This window comes from Eretmochelys imbricata, chromosome 1 (genome assembly GCF_965152235.1).
Source record: "Eretmochelys imbricata isolate rEreImb1 chromosome 1, rEreImb1.hap1, whole genome shotgun sequence".
In the NCBI taxonomy this organism is placed as follows: Eukaryota; Metazoa; Chordata; order Testudines; family Cheloniidae; genus Eretmochelys; species Eretmochelys imbricata.
Genome location: NC_135572.1, coordinates 9,503,427 through 9,521,979, shown reverse-complemented (window position 1 = coordinate 9,521,979; position 18,553 = coordinate 9,503,427). Strand labels below are relative to the sequence as shown.

General features: G+C 54.6%; 1 protein-coding gene across 1 annotated transcript; it reads left to right on the top strand.

The window, feature by feature from the left end:
* The first annotated feature begins 1,137 nt into the window (after positions 1-1,137).
* On the top strand, positions 1,138-17,518 carry LOC144270810 (short transient receptor potential channel 2-like). The gene is made up of 12 exons (XM_077827639.1): positions 1,138-2,055; positions 2,782-2,985; positions 3,439-3,603; positions 4,304-4,478; positions 6,506-6,706; positions 7,407-7,569; positions 11,076-11,168; positions 11,850-12,042; positions 13,012-13,139; positions 15,692-15,761; positions 16,007-16,139; positions 17,136-17,518. Exons 1-12 carry the CDS (start codon positions 1,138-1,140, stop codon positions 17,516-17,518), a joined length of 2,826 nt encoding a protein of 941 aa, XP_077683765.1.
* The last annotated feature ends 1,035 nt before the right edge of the window (positions 17,519-18,553 follow it).

Here is an 18,553-nt window from a genome sequence, read left to right as displayed (position 1 = left end):
GCCAGCAGCAGGTCTCTCTCATCCCCCATTCCAACATACTTCTGCTTCCTGCCAATGCTGCTGCTCTGCAGAGAGAGTAGCAGCGAGGAGCCAAGGGGTGAGGCTGGGTCTGAAAAGAGCTGCTGGGCCCAAAAGGAGAGAGCGCGGTGGGTGAGCAGGCCTGTGATGGCCTGGCTACCTGGTGGAATTTCAGTTCCCTGACTCGGGTTCTGATGTCAAGGCCCTGGACAGGGGTTTGCCTTGGCTGTGGGGGCAAGACCTTGTGCACGTCCCTTAATCTCTCTCCCCATCTGTAAAGGGGAAGAATAAAGCTTCAGCTTCCTCTCTCTGTCTTGTCCCTTTAAGCTGTAAACTCTCGGAAGCAGGGACTGGCTCTTGCTGTGTGTATGTACAGCGCTGAGCACAGGGGGGCCCGGGATCTCACTGGGGACCTCTTAGCACTGAGGTTAAAAAAAATAACAACAATCCAATGGTGGCAAGGGCTGACGGTATGGGGGACAGAAGGGAAAGTTCAAGCCAGCCCAGCCTCCCTCTGGCAGCAGCAGCCCGGCCCTCCTAAATGGGAAAGAACCACTGGATGTCAGAAGCTCCAGTCTGTATCCTTGAGCCAAATTCATTGTTGGGTAGCTCCAACCAAGTGGCCGCTGTGGGGAGGGGCTGGGTTCTGCTCTCAGGTACGTCCCTGGAGTAATTCCACAGACCTCAATGGAGCGACTCTGGCTTCACTCCAGCATAACTGAGAGCCAGATACATCCAGGTTAGATGAGTCTGCGAGTTCTCCAGGAACACCCGCCCTGCAGACCTCAGGATGCTACTAGCTACTCATAGGAGGGCTAAATCAGGCGACTGAGATTCAGGACCTCTGGGCTCCTCTCTGGGAGGAAAAGTGCTCTAGTGGCTAGAGCAGCAGGTGGAATTCAGAATACCTGGGTGCAGTTGGCTACGCTCCAGGGACTGGGGTTCACAGGGCATTTTGGTGTTTGTTCCAATTTGGAATGAAAGCAAATTTACTGAAATTTCCTGGCAAACTGGAGATCCCTAAAAATTCCATTTCTAAACCTCCACACCATGGCGTTTGTGAAAGGGCATGTGAAATTGACCCTCCGTGTGTGCTATTGACTAGCACGTGTGAAACTGATGAGACCATCAGTTTTGCTCAGCTGCTCAGCAGAAAGGAGCTTGCCATTTTCAGGCAGCCCAAGCCCCAGCTCTAGCCAGGGTTCCGGCAGCTTGTGGGCTCCTTTCCAAGGAGCTGGTGCGCTGTTTTCTGTGAGCCTGCCAGGTCCCCAGCCCTGGCTCCAGCTGGGGGTTACACAGAGGCTTGCCCACCACTGTGCCCTGCTGACTCTCTGCCCCTCGCAGCAACCCAACTGGAGGGAGATAGTCAACAAGAAGCTGAAGTTTCCCAGCGAGCTCCTCGACGCCATCCAGGAGGGGGACCTGTTGCAGGTGCAGCAGCTGCTGCAGGGGAGTGACGGGATCCTGCAGCAGCAGGCCGATGGCGAGGACCGTGCGTGGCGGGAAGCCCTCAACCTGGCCATCCGCATGGGCAGTGGGGAGATCACCGGGGCCCTGCTGCGCTATGTTAAGTTCGACTTCCGCCAGATCCATGAGGCCCTGCTGGTCGCCGTGGACACCAACCAGCCCCAGGTGGTGAAGATGCTGCTGGACCGGTTGGACCAGGAGAAGAGCATCAAGATGGACATCAAGTCCTTCTCTCTGGCCTTCTTCGACCACTCCATCGACAACGCCCGCTTCGCCCCCGGCGTGACGCCGCTCACCCTGGCCTGCGAGAAGGACCTCTATGAGATCGTGGACATGCTGGTGCAGAAAGGCCACTCCATCCCCCGACCGCACAAGATCTCCTGCACCTGCCTGGAGTGCAGCAACGGCCGCACGTATGACCTGCTCAAGTTTTCCCTCTTCCGGATCAACACCTACAAGGGCATCGCCAGCCGGGCCTACCTCTCCATTGCCAGCGAGGATGCCATGCTGACGGCCTTCAAGCTCAGCCGGGAACTGCAGCGCCTCTCCTGCAAGGAGCCAGAGTTCAAGGTGAGGCTCTCTGCAGTCTCCATGCCGAGGCTGGGGTCTTGGTTCCACTCTCCATCCGTCCTTGTTCTGCGGGTAGCCACGGTGCTGCACTCAGAATGCAGGGTTCCACCTCCCGTGGGGTGATGGGTCTGCAGGACCCAGAGAATGAAGAGAGGCATCTGGTATAGGCAGGTGCAACATGCTAGACTTCAGTGGAGTTACACCTGCTTCTACCAGCTCTGAATTTGGACCCTGGGGGTTTAACACAGTCATCGTCCCTCCCCAGTGTGAGCCAGGGGTCGGGGGGTGGGAATGACTTTTGCTTCCCCCTGATTCTACTCCATGGAGATGTTCAAACATGTGCATCGTGGCATCCACAGGAGCCAAATCCTCTGTTGAACCTGGCTGAGATATTTGCCTCTCTCCCACCCTGCAGCAGGGAGTTCTACAGGTTAATTGTACATATGTAAATGTGTGGCCCTCTCATTCTGAGCACCCCTTGTTGTGCTGTTATGGGAGGGGCCCCGCAGAAATGGCCCCTATTGACTACAGTCATACAGTCATAGAATGTAAGGCTGAAAGGGACCTTGAGAGGTCACCCAGTCCAGCCCCCTGCACGAATAAAGGAGGCAAAGCCATGACCAACCAGAGACAAAGGGCACAAGGAAAACCCTTGCAGCAGTAGAAGGTGATGGGACCTTTGCTCAGGTATTGCCCCCTTGCCTCCCACCTGTCTCCCTCCTGCAGCCAGAGTACCTCAGCCTGGAGCTGCTGAGCCAGGAGTTTGCCTTCGAGCTGCTGGGGATGTGCCGTAACCAGAGCGAGGTGACAGCTGTGCTGAATGACCTGGGGGACAGCGAGGAGGAGGAGAAGCTGGACAGCCAGGCCTTCGAGGAGGGCATCCCCAACCTTGCCCGGCTCCGGCTGGCCGTCAACTACAACCAGAAGAGGGTGAGTCCAGGAAGGAGACTAAGAGGCTTTGGTGTCCGTAGGCAGCACTCAGCACTGAGCCAATACCCCAGTGGAGGACTAGGGGATGCTGCAGGTACAGTCTTTCAGATGAGATGTCATCTGGGAGTCAGGGTGTGAACCCTGGAATCCTGGTTCCAGGGTGCACCATTCCTCTCTAAATTCCCCCCTTAAATATCACTTGGATGTGGGATCATCCTTCACCCCATGCCCGTAGCTTTTGTTTAGTGAAGCTATGCAGCAGCTAAACCATGTGCCACCCCAGAGGTGGCTGCATGTCACTGGTAGGTGAGGGCTCTTTAGAGACAGCATGCCTGTGTACGGCTTTGGGACCTTTTGGGCTGAAAGGGCTGGGGCAACAGAAAGCTACCGGTGGTTATAAATATTTTTGTTCCCACCTGACTGACTTCCTCCCCCTGCATCCTTCTGGATCAGTTTGTTGCCCATCCCGTCTGCCAACAAGTGCTGTCGTCCATCTGGTGTGGGAACCTGTCAGGCTGGCGTGGGAGTAACACGCTCTGGAAGTTCTTTGTCTCCTGTTCCATCTTCCTGACCGTGCCCCTTCTGTGCTTGTTGTACTGGATTGCCCCGAAGTCGCAGGTGAGCAGCCTTCCAGGCCACAGTGGGACCCAACAAGGGGGCAGAGTCTACATCTGCTACTGCAGGGTTCTGACACTCCTTCTGGACCCTCAAGAGACGAGAGACTGGCTAGAGCGACCTTGGGTCTTATCCAGGCTGCCAATCCCTACGTGCCCATGGAAACTTGATTGCAATTCTACTAATTTCTCTCCCTAGAACTGAGCCAACAGTGTGTGGGTGTAAATTATTCACCCATATCCCATGAATTTGAACTCCCCCATATTTGTACCCCTTCTGAGTTCATTCTCCATTGTTCCAGCGTGTCCGATTTGCTGCTGCAAATGCTCACGTAGGGGGAGTTTTATGCTTCCCCCTTGCTCAATTGTATGTTGCATATTGGGCCCCGATCTGCGCGGGGAGATCCTTGCACAACACACTGGCTAAGCGTGCGTCGTGGCCTCCGCTAGCAGCAGCTTCGCTGTAGGGTAACAGCCTACTATTGCTGTCTGCTAATAGAGTCCCTCCATTAGCTCTGTGTGGTGGTGCTGACGGCCCAAGGAGAGGCAGTCGCTGCGTCTGTGCAGCCCCCGCAGTGAGCTCAGTGGGTCCCAGCGCAGGCCAGGATGAGTGTGGGGCTGTGGGCCTCTGTCCTCCAGAAATTGGCAGCCGTGGGACTCTTTGCAGCTCTGAGGCGTGACGCTGCCTGTGCATCCCTGGGCAGGTTGGCAAAATGCTAAAGATCCCAGTGATCAAGTTCCTCCTCCACTCGGCCTCGTACTTCTGGTTCCTGATCTTCCTGCTGGCGGAGTCCATAGTCCTGGAGCAGAAGCACCACATCTTCTTGGGACGCAATCAGACCCTGTGGGAGAACTCCCTGCACATGGTCTGGGTGGCTGGTAGGTTGCGGGAAGAATGCCTGTCAGGGAGGGGCGTTGGCAGGGAACTACAAAAGCACAGGATTCAAGGAGAAGCAGGTGGCCGCTGCTGTCTTAAGCAGGGTGTCTAGGCCCTGTGTCAACTGTCTGCACCCCAGGAAATCCCACCCTCTGGGCGCAGCCCCCCCGCTCCCCCAATCCCTCTGGGCGCAGCCCCACCCCCACCTCTGAATCCCTCTGGGCGCAGTTCCCCCCGAATGTCTATGGGCGCAGCTCCCCCACCTCTGAATCCCTCTGGGCACAGCCCCCCGCCTCTGAATCCCTCTGGGCGCAGTTCCCCCCGAATGTCTATGGGCACAGCTCCCCCACCTCTGAATCCCTCTCGGCGCAGTTCCTCCCAAATGTCTATGGGCACAGCTCCCCCACCTCTGAATCCCTCTGGGCACAGCCCCCCGCCTCTGAATCCCTCTGGGCGCAGTTCCCCCCGAATGTCTATGGGCACAGCTCCCCCACCTCTGAATCCCTCTCATAGAATCATAGAATATCAGGGTTGGAAGGGACCCCTGAAGGTCATCTAGTCCAACCCCCTGCTCGAAGCAGGACCAATTCCCAGTTAAATCATCCCAGCCAGGGCTTTGTCAAGCCTGACCTTAAAAACTTCCAAGGAAGGAGATTCCACCACCTCCCTAGGCAACGCATTCCAGTGTTTCACCACCCTCTTAGTGAAAAAGTTTTTCCTAATATCCAATCTAAACCTCCCCCACTGCAACTTGAGGCCATTACTTGGCGCAGTTCCTCCCAAATGTCTATGGGCACAGCTCCCCCACCTCTGAATCCCTCTGGGCACAGCCCCCCCAATCCCTTTGGTTGCAGCCCCCGCCTCTGAATCCCTCTGGGCACAGCCCCCCACCTCACCCCTGAATCCCAATGTGTAGCAGCGGGGGCCGATTCGAGAGCCGTGAAGGGGGTTTCCCTCTCCAGGGTTGATCGAATTTTTGTCGCCTCTGCTGAGCCAGCCAGCACGGGGCCTGTGGCAGTTCCTAGGGGGACGCGCGCCTGCCTGGGACTGGACTGAGACCTCTCACTGACCGCGCTGAAGCCAGCTGCTGTTAATAATCTTCAGTCCCAAATCCAGCCCCCAGCAGGGCTTTGTGTCCCTAAGTCTTCTCAGCTCCTACGTAGACAGGAGGTTTCAGGGCAGATAGACATGGGGAGGGAAATCAGCCTCCAGCAGCTGACACTGTCTGTACGTGCAGGGCCCCAGGGCTCTGGGGAAGAGAGAAACAGCTGGGTGGAGCTGGCTCGACAGGAATGAGTTGGGTGGATGGTTTCCCTGGCCGTGGTACGATGCGATAATCAATTAGCTCTGAAGGGAGCCGCACTCTCCCATTGGAACCGGCTGAGCTGAGCCCCTAGGGTCGGAATCTGCCTGTGAGCACCAGAAGTGATTGCCTGCCGCAGGCTACCTGCTCCCAGGGTTGTTTTTGTTTTTCAGACCGGTGCCCAAAGGGTGTCTGGATGCAGGCGGTGGGAGGGGATTCAGAGAAGAGCAGGGATGGGGGTGAAAGGGCTGGAGGCGTCGATCCGTGGGGATGGGATAAGAGAACTAAGGGCCGGATGCTGCATCCATTGCAGTCAATGGTGAAACCCTCCCCATGGGGGCAAGCCTGGGCGCTGGGTCGGTCTAGGGTCTGGGAGCGGCCTGCAGATCTCTCCAGGGTGCGAATCCCCACGTGGGGAGAGAGAATTGGAGGGGGGGGGCATATGGGGGTGTCGCTAGGGGTCGTCATGACTTTTATTGTGGAGGCCCCAGCTGCGATCAGGAGCCCGCTGTGCTGGGTGCTGTATGAACACCCTGCCCGGGGGAGCTGATGGGGCAGAGAGGCAAGGCAGGCAAGAGGGGGAAGAAGGAAGGATGATTCCCCTGCCCCCCCCCCCAATTTGCAGAGGGGGAAACTCTGCCCAGAGGCTGAAACCTCCCGAGGGGGTGGGTTGGTATCTGCCCGAGGGGGCTTGGTGCTCACGCTTTGCCCCCCCACCCCGGTCAGGCTTCTTCTGGTACGAGTGCAAGGAGGTGTGGATCGAGGGGCTGCACAGCTACCTCCTGGATTTGTGGAACTACCTGGACATCGTCATCCTCAGCCTGTACCTGGCCTCCTTCACGCTGCGGGTGCTGGTCGCCGTGAGGGGCCACCTGCACTGCCTGGACGCCCCTTCCTCGCCGGGGTGCTACTACTTCACCAGAGCCGGTGAGCAGCCGCGGCTGGGGCACCCCGGCTTTAATCTCAGCCTCCCTCCGCCCCCTCCAGCTGCTGGCCCGGCCCCGCTCCTCCTGCTCGGCATGTCTAGTGCTACAAATTCATCCCCAGAATGGGCGCCGCATGGCCTTGCTTCACCCCACCCTGCCCCGCTGATGGGCCTCGACCTTGCCCCGCAGACAAACCTCTCTCCGGGGGAGAGGAGCTCTCTGTGGCCTATTTGCTCCTTGGCCTCTTACCAACAAGGAGGCCTGTCGGTGCTGGCAGGGACAGTGGCTTTGCGACCGGCTTTGGATCATTTCCCCAGGCCCCGCCCCACCCCCACCCCCCCAAGCCGTCCCATCCCCTCTGTGAAACCTCCGCATACCCTGCTTTGAAAGATTTCCCTTTCCAGCTCACGGCCGGACCTTTTCCTCCCTCCGGAGCCTTCCAGACCCCAAGCAGCACGTTCAGCCGCAAGTTACTGGCTCAATGACAATTATAGGCACTTTTATATGGCAAGTCGGTGTCATTATCCTCATTTTACCGATGGGGAAACTGAGGCACGGGGCAGGACAAGGACTCACCCAGCAGGCCAGTGACGGAGCCAGGAATAGCCCTCAGTCCCCACACCCTATCCACTAGGCCACACAATGAAGGTCCCCCTGCCTTTCCGGCCCTGTGTCTCTGAGGTTCCTCTCCCCGTGTGCAGGACGGCATGAGTGGCAGCCTGAAGACCCCCAGTTTGTCGCCGAGGTGCTGTTTGCGGTGACCAGCATGCTGAGCTTCACCCGCCTAGCCTACATCCTGCCTGCCCATGAGTCCCTGGGCACCCTGCAGATCTCCATCGGGAAGATGATCGACGACATGAGCCGGTAGGGGCTGAATCCCCTCCACCCCCTTCACCTTGGGGTCGCCTCCCACCCTGCGGCCCCATCAGACCGTCCCTAAGTGGAGCCAGATGGTGGGTCCAGGCCGCGGTGCGTGAATGCCTCCCAGTAATGTGGTGCTAAGCACCGTCTGCTCTTGCTGATGTCACGAGCCAGGCCCAGAGAGAAGGCCACCCCTCCCCCCCCCGGCGTATCTAGCGCAGGCCGCTGGCGGTGCGCGCTGCTGGCCCATGCTACGACGCTACGGGGACAGACACAGGCTGAGGATCGAAATAGGACTGGAGAGGCCCAGCAGAATGCAGCGTTCGCTTTGCTGTGCGAGCCCCTCACAGCCTGAAATCATGCGGGGGACATGTCCCTTCACCTGGCTATCGGGGTGTCCTGGGGGAATGGGCTAGGGGGCTAGCACCCCGTATTATCCACTGGCAGCTGCCTTGCATGTTGCTCTGGCAGGATGTCTTAGCCCCGTCCCTGTGGATCCACATCCACGGCTTGGTCTACACTTAGATTGCCGTAGCTACATCAGAGCTCGGGGTGTGAAAAAAAAACCCCACCCCCCTGACCGAGACCCCTGTGCCAGCCTACCCCCGGGCACAGGTCCACCTAGGTCCAGGGAAGAACGCTCGTGGAAGCAGTGTTCCTACGGCGAGGGAAAACCCCTTCTGTGGCTGACAGCCTCATCTCCGCTGTAGGGTTATGCTGGTAGAGCTGCGGTGGCGTAGGGTCTAAACTAGCTGTTCCCGCTCATGAAAGATCTTGGAGTCATTGTGGACAATTCTCTGAAATCATCCACTCAGAGTGCAGCGGCAATCAAAAAAGCGAACAGAACGTTGGCACTCATTAAGAAAGGGGTAGATAATAGGACAGAAAATATCATATTGCCTCTATATAAATTAGAGCTGTCAATTAATCGCAGTTAACTCACTTGATTAACTCAGAAAAATTAATCGTGATTAAAAAAATTAATCGCGATTAATCACACTGTTAAACACTAGAATACCAATTGAAATTTATTAAATATTTTTGGATGTTTTTTCTACATTTTTAAATATATGGATTTCAATTACAACACAGAATACAAAGTGTACACCCCTCACTTTGGATTATTTTTGATGACAAATATTTGCACTGTAAAAATGATAAACAAAAGAAAATACATTTTTCAATTCACCTCATACAAGTGCTGTCATGCAATCTCGTTATCGTGAAAGTGCAAGTTACAAATGTAGGAGTTTTTTTTGTTACATAACTGCACTCAAAAACAAACCAAGGTAAAACTTTAGAGCCTACAAGTCCACTCAGTCCTACTTCTTGTTCAGCCAATCGCTCAGATAAACAAGTTTGTTTACATTTACGGGAGATAATGCTGCCCACTTCTTAATTACAATGTCACCTGAAAGTGAGAACAGACATTTGCATGGCATTGTTGTAGCTGGCATCGCAAGATATTTACGTGCCAGATGTGCTTAAGATTCATAGGCCTCTCCATGCTTCGGCCATTGTTCCAGAGGATATACTTCTATGCTGATGACGCTTGTTAAAAAAATAATGCGTTAATTAAATTTGTGACTGAACTTGGGGGAGAATTATGTCCCCTGCTTTGTTTTACCCGCATTCTGCCATATATTTCATGTTATAGCAGTCTCCGATGATGACCCAGCACATGTTCTTCATTTTAAGAACACTTTCACTGCAAATTTGACAAAATGCAAAGAAGATATCAATGTGAAATTTTTAAGATAGCTACAGCATTTGATCCAAGATGCGGAAATTACAGAACCCAAACCACCAAAAAAGAAAATCAACCTTCTGCTGGTAGCATCTGACTCACGATGATGAAAATTAACATGCATTGGTCTGCACTGCTTTGGATCGTTACCAAGTGGAATCCGTCATCAGCATGAATGCATTTCCTCTGGAATGATGGTTGAAACATCAAGGGACACGTGAATCTTTAGCACATCTGGCATGTAAATATTTTGCGACACCAGCTATAACAGTGCCATGCGAACGCCTGTTCTCACTTTCGGATGACATTGTAAACAAGAAGCAGGCAGCATTACCTTCTGCAAATGTAAACAAACTTGCTTATCTGAGCGATTGGCTGAACAAGAAGCAGGACTGAGTAGACTTGTAGGCTCTAAAATTTTACATTGTTTTATTTTTGAATGCAGGGTTTTTTTGTACATAATTCTACATTTGTAGGTTCAACTTTCATGATAAAGAGAATGCCCGACAGTACTTGTATGAGGTGAATTGAAAAATACTATTTCTTTTGTTTTTTACAGTGCAAATATTTGTAATAAAAATATAGAGTGGACATTGTACACTTTGTATTCTGTGTTGTAACTGAAATCAATATATTTGAAAATGTAGAAAACACCCAAAATATTTAAATAAATGGGATTCTATTATTATTTGACAGGATTCTATTATTGTTTAACGTTAATTGTGATTTTTTTTTATTGCACGATTAATCACAATCTATTTTTTTTTAATTGCTTGACAGCCCTAATATAAATCCATGGTACACCCACCTCTTGAATACTGCGTGCAGATGTGGTCACCCCATCTCAAAAAAGATATATTAGAATTGGAAAAGGTTCAGAAAAGGGCAACCAAAATTATGAGGGGTATGGAACGGCTGCCATATGAGGAGAGATTAATAAGACTGGGACTTTTCAGTTTGGAAAAGAGACGACTAAGCAGGGATATGATAGAGGTCTATACAACCATGACTGGTGTGGAGAAAGTAAATCAGGAAGTGTTATTTACCCTTTCTCATAACACAAGAACGAGGGATCACCAAATGAAATGAATAGGAAGCAGGTTTAAAACAAACAAAAGGAAGTATTTCTTCACACAATGCACAGAGCTCTGGACATGCTTGCTTGGAACTAACCCCAATAAACATCATATTGTCTGAACTTCGGACTTCTGGTCTTCTGCTTTCTGTCTGCATGACAAGAACCAGGGGAGGGGCTAAAGGGAAAGCCCCCTAACAGTTGTGAAGGCCAAGACTATACCAGGGCTCAAAAAGGAACTAGATAAATTCATGGAGGATAGGTCCATCAATGGCTATTAGCCAGGATGGGTAGGGATGGCATGCATAGCCTCTGTTTGCCAGAAGCTGGGAATGGGCGACAGGGGATGGATCACTGGATGATTTACCAGTTCTGTTCATTCCCTCTGGGGCACCTGGCATTGGCCACTCTCGGAAGACAGGATACTGGGTTAGGTGGAGCTTTGGTCTGACCCACTCTGGCCGTTCTTATGGATGCCGGCACAGTCTCCATAGTGTCAACGTACCAAAGGGTGAGAGGGCTAATTGGCTGGCTGAGACTGTGGCGGTGCTGGGGGCGGGGGCAGTGGTGGGTTTGTGCACTGGACACATCCCCACGATGAACAGGGCTTATCAGACTAGGGTCCTCTAGGTCAGGCCCCGTGGCTCCCTGCCTCTCTGATCTCCTCTCTGGGCTTTCCCCCCACAGGTTCATGTTCATCCTCATGATCATTCTTACCGCGTTCCTGTGCGGACTCAACAACACCTACGTTTACTACCAGGAGTCCCAGCGGCTGGGGAAGTACGGCCTCGCGCATCCAGGGCTCTCCCAGGGCCTCCCGGCTGGGCCAGATGCTTTGCATCGCGATGCCTGAGGCTGAGAGAAAGGGTCAAAGGTCCTTGCCCTATCCAGGCGATTCCCTGGCCCCTCTCTGGGCACACGCCAGCAATGTGAACGGGGGTTGTAGCGTGAGCGGGGAGCCGTGGGGCAGCACTTTGGGGTGCTCTGCTGATGAAGCCTATGGTGGAATTGGGAGGCACGGTTTATCGGTAGAAGGGGATTCCGAGGAACCCTGTGGGGAGTGGTCTATGGGGAGAATGAAAGGAGCTGAAGACGGTGATGAGCACTCAGAGGGGATGTGATCAAGTGTTTGGGATGTCCGGGCACTTCGGGAGGGAGCGGGGTTGTGTGGGGCGCTGGTGGGGATTTAACGAGGAATAATGGGGTGAAAATATAGGCTGCATCTCAAGCAAACCTTCCTGGGGGCACAGGTGGGTGCTGGCAAGTGTCTTCTGAAGGGTCCTGTAGCAGTTAGGACTTGCCCAGGAAGATCTAGTGGACACACAGGCCAATCCTGCATCACCTGGGGAGCTGCTGTTGATGTCAGTGGGGTCAGGATTGGGGCTGTCTCGCACACTTGTTAGGGTGGGGCACGCCCGGCTTGTAACCAGGCCCCACTCTTTGCTGCCCCCTTTCTGTCAGCTTCAATGAGACGTTCCAGTTCCTGTTCTGGACCATGTTCGGGATGGAGGAGTACAGTGTGGTGGACATGCCCCAGTATGCCCTGGCGGAGTTCGTGGGGCGGGCGCTCTATGGGATCTTCACCATCATCATGGTTATCGTCCTTCTCAACATGCTCATCGCCATGATCACCAACTCCTTCCAGAAGATCGAGGTGAGGGCCGCTGAGAGCCCCGCCAGAGTGCGTCTGGGCCCCGCCCTGGAGCAGAGTGACCCCGTGGGGAATAGGCCCCCTCTTCTGCAGCTTCTCTTCTCCCTGGCACTCCCCGCGCTGTTAAAATAACCAGCAATTGGGCAATTCCACTCAGCCTCCCCTTAATCTCCCTCCTTCCTCCTCCCCCAAGGCCCCATCAAAATGCAGTCCCTGTTGTTTGTCGTATTCCTATGTGCTGTCGAGAGGGCTGTGGTGCCCCACCCCAGAAGTGGCTGCATTTCTCCCTTACACACTCACTGGAGGCCCTTCGCGTACAAGGGTGAAATTCCCCTCTGTGCAGCAGGTCCATATGAGTCCCTCTGCTGACGACCCTGCACTGGGCACAGCTCTCGCTCTTGCAGTGATGCCAGCTTCCCCACTGGGCCTAGCATGTGTCCTTTTGCTTGAGAGTACGTTCCTGTCACCGTCCCTGAGCAAGCCTGCTCCTGCCTGGCCCGGCTGCAGACCAATGGCTGGTGCATGCTGGAGAAGGGTCCCTGGGTGCTCTCCTTAAGTGGATCAGGCCCCACCCACCAGCTGGGGATGCCCAGGTGTTGCACTAGCTAGTGCCACACCTGTGATCTCGTTGAGTTCCGCCCCGCAGGGCAGCTAGTGCCCAGGATCCGAGCCGGCCTCCATCCCAGAGCCTCAGCCCCCCGGCTCTCCCCGGTGATAGAGTTGTCCCTCTCCCCTGCATGTGCCGATGCTGTTCAATACAATTTCACCCGTTATATGGCACCAAAGTGGAGGGGAGAGGGCAGGTCATGAGACCGACCAGCTGGCTGTGCTCTGAGGGAATGGGGGCGACCGTGGGGCTTCTAGAAAGCGGGTGGGAAGATCACATGAGGCTCCAAAGGTCTCTGATGGCCGCCCAACGCAGGAGGCCCCAGTGTAGATCGCAACCTGCTTTCCCACCCGTTTGCTTTTCAGAACGATGCGGACGTGGAGTGGAAGTTCGCTCGCTCCAAGCTCTACCTGTCCTACTTCAGGGAGGGCCTGACGCTTCCTGTACCGTTTAACATCGTTCCCACGCCAAAGTCCCTCTTCTACGCAGTCAGGTGACGTCCGCCCGCGGCAACGAGTCGCTCTAGTACACGAGCAGCTCAGAGATGTTAGTCAGCTCAGCCTCACGAGCCAGGATAATCCCCATTGTACGGGTGGGAAACTGAGGCACAAAGTAACTTGCCCAAGGTCACACAGGGAGTCTGTGGTGGAGTAGGGACTTGAACCCACATCTCTTGAGTGCTCATCCAGGGCCCTAGATACCAGGCTATCTAGCCACTGGCGTTTCACGTTCTGGGGATCAGCTGCTTTGCAAAGAGAGTCACTTCTGAGCCGAGCTGGCTGAACTGGTTTTGTTCAAATCTATTTTCAACCAAAAATGCCCTTTTTTTTAAAACTATGACAAGTTGTGAGGAAAATATTATGGTGGGTTATTTTTGTAGAAGTTTTTCAGATTATTTCTGACTCAAAAAACCCTGAAAACTGAAAATGTTTTGGTTTTTTGCTGTCTGGTTTTTCCTTCTTTCTCTCCCTTTCCTCCTCATTTCAGTGGCAAAAGGGTGGGGAAAACATTAAAGTGGAACATTTGGAAAGTTTTCATGAATGATTTCAAGTAAATAATTGTTTTTCTTCTGAAATGTTTCTCCAAACGTACCTAGCGGTTTGTCAACCCTTTCTCCTGAGGAGACCTAGACAGGTTTGGAGAAAGGAACGAAAGCAGGGAACGCTGGAGTGTTCCACAAAGAAAAAGCTTCTCCCTTGGTGCAGCGGGTTAAGGGAGATGATTCAGATATTACTAGATTTGAAGGCCAGAAGGGATCATTAGATCATCTAGTCTGACTCCTGTAGGGCAGTGTTTCTTGACCTTTTCAATACCCGGGACGGGCTTGCTGCCGTGTGTCAGGGAAATCTCAGGGACTGGCGCCGGGCCACGGACCGGTCATTGACTCTGCTGTATGGCACAGGGCAGAGGCTTTCACTCAGTTACCCCTGTACCGAGCCCAATAACTTGTGTTTTACTAAAGCATCTTCCAGAAAGGGATCTGGTCCCATTGGAAGACAATCATCATGAGACCGAGAATCTGCCACTTCCCTTGGGAGTTTGTTCCAATGGTTAATCAGCCGCACTGTTAAACATTTGGGCCTTATTGCTAATTTGATTTGCTCTGGTTTTAGTTTCCAGCCATTGGTTCTTTTTCTGTCTAGATTAAAGACCCCTTTTCTACCTGGTATTTCCTCCCTGTGAAGGTAGCTATACACTGCAATCACGTCACCTCCCCTCCTTCTCTTTGACGAGCTAAAATCAGAGCGAACTCTGTATCTCACGGTGAGCCGCTTTCTCCAATCCCTGAATCATTTTTGTGCTGTTTCTGCACCCTCTCCGATTTTCCAACGTCCTGTTTAAAATGTGGAAGCCAGCACCAGACGTGGTGTCAGTCCTGTATTGGGCTCGCCAATGTCACCTCCTCCCCGCACTGGCTGTGACTGAGCAAATGAACTGTGCCATGCTGCGGGCTGACTCCCCGAGAGCTGCCCTCGGGGTGACTTTGGCCCTGTCTGTCTGTCTGCGCTCTACCGAGCGTGCTGGTTCCCTTGTATGTTTCAGCGCCCACGTCCCCATGCAGCCAGAGAGGAAGGCATTGGCTGCATTGGTAACGGAAAACACTGCTGCCTCCCACTGGCTCTTGCCTACGTTAGAGACACAGAGTAGAGCTGCCACCCATCCGAGTTTTACCCGGATGATCCGGTTTTTGGCTTCTGGGTCTGGGTGCCGTTTAGGGTTGCCAAGTGCTCGGCGGAAAGTCAGGTCCGAAAGGGGACCTGGCAACCCTAAAGGGCACCGAACCAAAAGTCCGGTTTCCGCGGAGTGGGGGGAGGCGCCAGGTTGTTAACCCATGAGAGCCCCTGCTCAGCTGGGGCCACCGCCTACCTGCAGGCAGCAACTTGAGATGATCTACCAATTGACTGGGACGTGGGGGGGGGGCGGGAGAGAAGTGAGCGCTGGGGCGGGGCTTTGGGGGGGGAAGAGGTGGAGAAGGGGCGGGGCCTCAAGGGATGAGGTGGGCAGGGCCTTGGGGGAAGAGGCAGGGCAGGGATGTGACCTTGGGAAGAGGTGGAGAAGGGGTGGGGCCTCAAGTGATGAGGTGAGCAGGGCCTTGGGGGGCCGGTTACCAGCAATTAGAAAGGTGGCCATCCTAACACAGAGGCAGTCGCTAAAAGGCTCCTATTTGCAGCCCAGCGCCCAGCACTCGCTGAAAAGACTCACTGCGGAGTGAAGCTTGTTCCCGTGGGCTCTAGTTCTCATGGCTTGTTAGCCGCAGTGCAGCTGGGGCTAGCAGACCGTCTCAGATCTGTGGCTTGGTAGTTGTCAAGGTTAAAAGTTAGGGGATAAAATCTCTTCTAAGGATGATGGGCCTGAACCTCAATCCTGGAATGGTTTGGATCTGAACATTGTGGCTAGGACTCATCTCTCCATTGGGCCAGAACCAGAAACCGGCTCCAGACTCCCCCAGATTTTGGATCCCTTTGGACCTGGATTCAGATTTTAACGTAGCATCCCCAGGGCTGGCTGTACTTTCCGATGACGTGTCCTTTTTTCATTCCCCAGGGGCATCTTCCGGTTCATTTGCTGCTCCAAACCCAAGAGACAACCGGATTACCCCCCGATTCCCACCATCGTAAGTTCCCTGTCTGTCTGTCTGTAGACAGAGCCCTGGGGAAAGCCCTGGCATTGAGACTGCTTTATCCTCAGCCTTGTGCTCCCCTGGAGTCCATGGCAAACTTCTTTTCCAGTCGTGTCCTGGACTGTAAAATGGTTGTTTGAAGAGGGCGAGCGAGCCCCCAGGCGTTGCAAGATGCCAGGTAAATGCTAAGCCGTGCTGGTATCCGGCGCTCGTGTAACCCTGTTTCCCACCCTCTTCAGGCTAACACCGCCCTGGAGGACGTCGGCCTGGACGGGGAGAGCCGCCGTACCTATCGGCTGCAGGTCATCAAGGCTCTGGTGCAGCGCTACGTCGACACGGCCAGGCGGGAGTTTGAGGAGAGCAGGCGGAAAGGTAACCCTGCCACTGTGCGGGGCCTTGGGCACTGGTGAACCTCGGGCCCTCCTGTTCTCTGCCCGTGGCACGTCAAGCCTAGTCTGCTGTGGGCTGTGATACTCTAGTCTCATTCCGTTGCTGGGCTTAGCATCTGGCTGCTGGGAGGGGCTGGTGGCCTGTGATACATGGCAGCTCACACTGGACGATCTAGGCTCCTTTCTGGCCTTAAACTCTGTGACTCTATCTGATAGCTCTGGAGAGCCCCCTCCACCCTGGCAAATGAGGAGGGCTTGACTGGGACTCCATAATACAGTGGGGAAGGGAGGGAAGGAGAAATAGAGGGAAGAAGCGGGCAGGATGAGGGTCAGGAAGAAGCAGGTGTCACATGTCAGCAAAGTGTGGGCCACGTCCCCTTCTAGTGGCCATTTCCCTGAAGGATAACTGCCTACTACTGCTGCCATTTAGTGGAGTTACTCCTTTAGCTCAGGCAGTAATGGTCTGTGCTATGCTGCAGAAGGTCCATGTGGTAGAAGGACAGTGGCTCCTGGAAGTTGGAACCCAACGTGCCCACGCTGCTCGTCCACCCCAAGAACTGGCCTCACATGTGGGTGTGTCTAAGGGCAGAGATGGGGATCCTTGAATCTAATGAACGCTCTTGAGCCCTAAGAGAGAAAATGTTTCCGGTATTTAGAAACGGATGTAATCTGTACCAGGCTCCCAGTTCCCGCAGTGTAAAACCAGAGCTCAGTGGAGTGACTCCAGTTACACCAGTGTAAAAGCAGAGCCGCTGCATTGAGCTCAGTGGAGTGACTCCAGAGTTACCCCTGCGTAGCTGAGATCAGAATCGGGCCAGTAAGCCAGCCTTGCTCCTGGGGCTGCCCCCAGGCGAGATGCACAAGGATGCCGCTCGCCGAGCAGGCGTGACGGTCACCAGTGGGCTGCGGTGGGTGCAAGGCGGGCGGGCTCTCCCCGTAGCCCTGCGCTCACCTGGCCCTGCCTGTGCTTCGTTCCCAGACCTGGGGAACCGTATCACCGAGCTGAACAAGTCAGTGTCACGCCTGCACGCGGAGGTGAAGTGCGTGCATCACAGCCCGCCTGCCCGCCCTGCCCCCGCCAGCCCTCTGGACGGGGCCAGCCCGCTGCACAGATGCGTCCTGCGGGTCCAGGACAACTTCCAGAACTTCAGCCAGGCCTCGGGCAGCTCCGGCCCGGGCTCCCCGGCCCAAGTGATGGTGCACCAGGATAGGGCTGCCGGGAGCGACCCCCAGCCCTACCCCGAGGAGCTCTCCCTTGGCCCCCAGCACAAGATGTCTCCTGGGGAGGGGGACCGAGCTGGAGAGCCAGAGGACCCGAGTTCCCGTCCAGCAGAGGAAGCCGACTCTGGCCCCAGCCTCTAGCAGCTCAGGGCAGCGTTTCCACGGCGGTCTGGAGCCAAGCAATAACAGCCACGCCCATCACGTCTAGTGCAGCCGAAGGATCCCAAAGCACGTTGTATGCTGCTTCTGCTGGCTTGTGCCCCAGCCCAAGCAAGCAGGGAGCTCGCTGCCTCTCCCACACGGGGTGGGGGTTGAAGCATGGCTGATGGTCCAGTCAGGCTCCTGGTCCACCAGGCAGCTGCTTTGATAGAGAGCAATGCCTGAGTAGCCGAGCTCCCCGCCCAGTCATTAGGCAGATGGGCTGTAGCACCAGCTAGGTTTCTTTTACTTTGAGTCAATGTTTATGTCAAGTCCTTGGGTGTTACAAACTGGGCCCCTGCAACTTGAATATAGAGCCCCGGAGAAAATACCTCCACCCACTGTACCCACCACTGACATGCTCCCCCCTCTTGGGTGCAATGAGGCAGCTGACTGACAGCGATTGCTTGTTTGATCGAGGGCTGCCTCGGTCACAGTGGAAAGGGAGAGAGAGAGAGCAGGGGTCAGATCTATTTGAAGCGTGTCTGAGCAGGGGACTAGCCCAGTGGCACAGGACTAGCACAGGGCACTGTCATGCTGGGGATCCTGGCGCAGGGCCAGGCTGGGAGTGCTGTAGGGTGCTCGGAGGGGGGGTTGACTTCTCCTCTAGGGTCCAGCTCCATGTGATGCTAGAGCAGGACAGACAGGCTGCGGAGTGAGCTGTGTGCAGCTATTGTATAGACTGTCCCATGTAGCCGTCTGGGAGGGAAATCAAGGGCACTCCTAGAGACACCGAAGCCAGTCCCTGCCTTCCTGGCCTGCCAGCTGAGATCTTGCTCATAGTCTGTTATAGGTGCAATTCTGTGATCAGGAGGTAGCCAGTTAATGAACCCAGGCTGCTGCAGCCTCGAAGTGTGGTTCTGCTCTGACACGTGACTGGCCGTGTGTGTGTCTGTGTGTTTGTTTTGGGGGGAGGGATCCATGCTTGTTGTGGCTCAATGACTCCAGCTCAAACCGTTCAATTTGCGATAAGAAGAA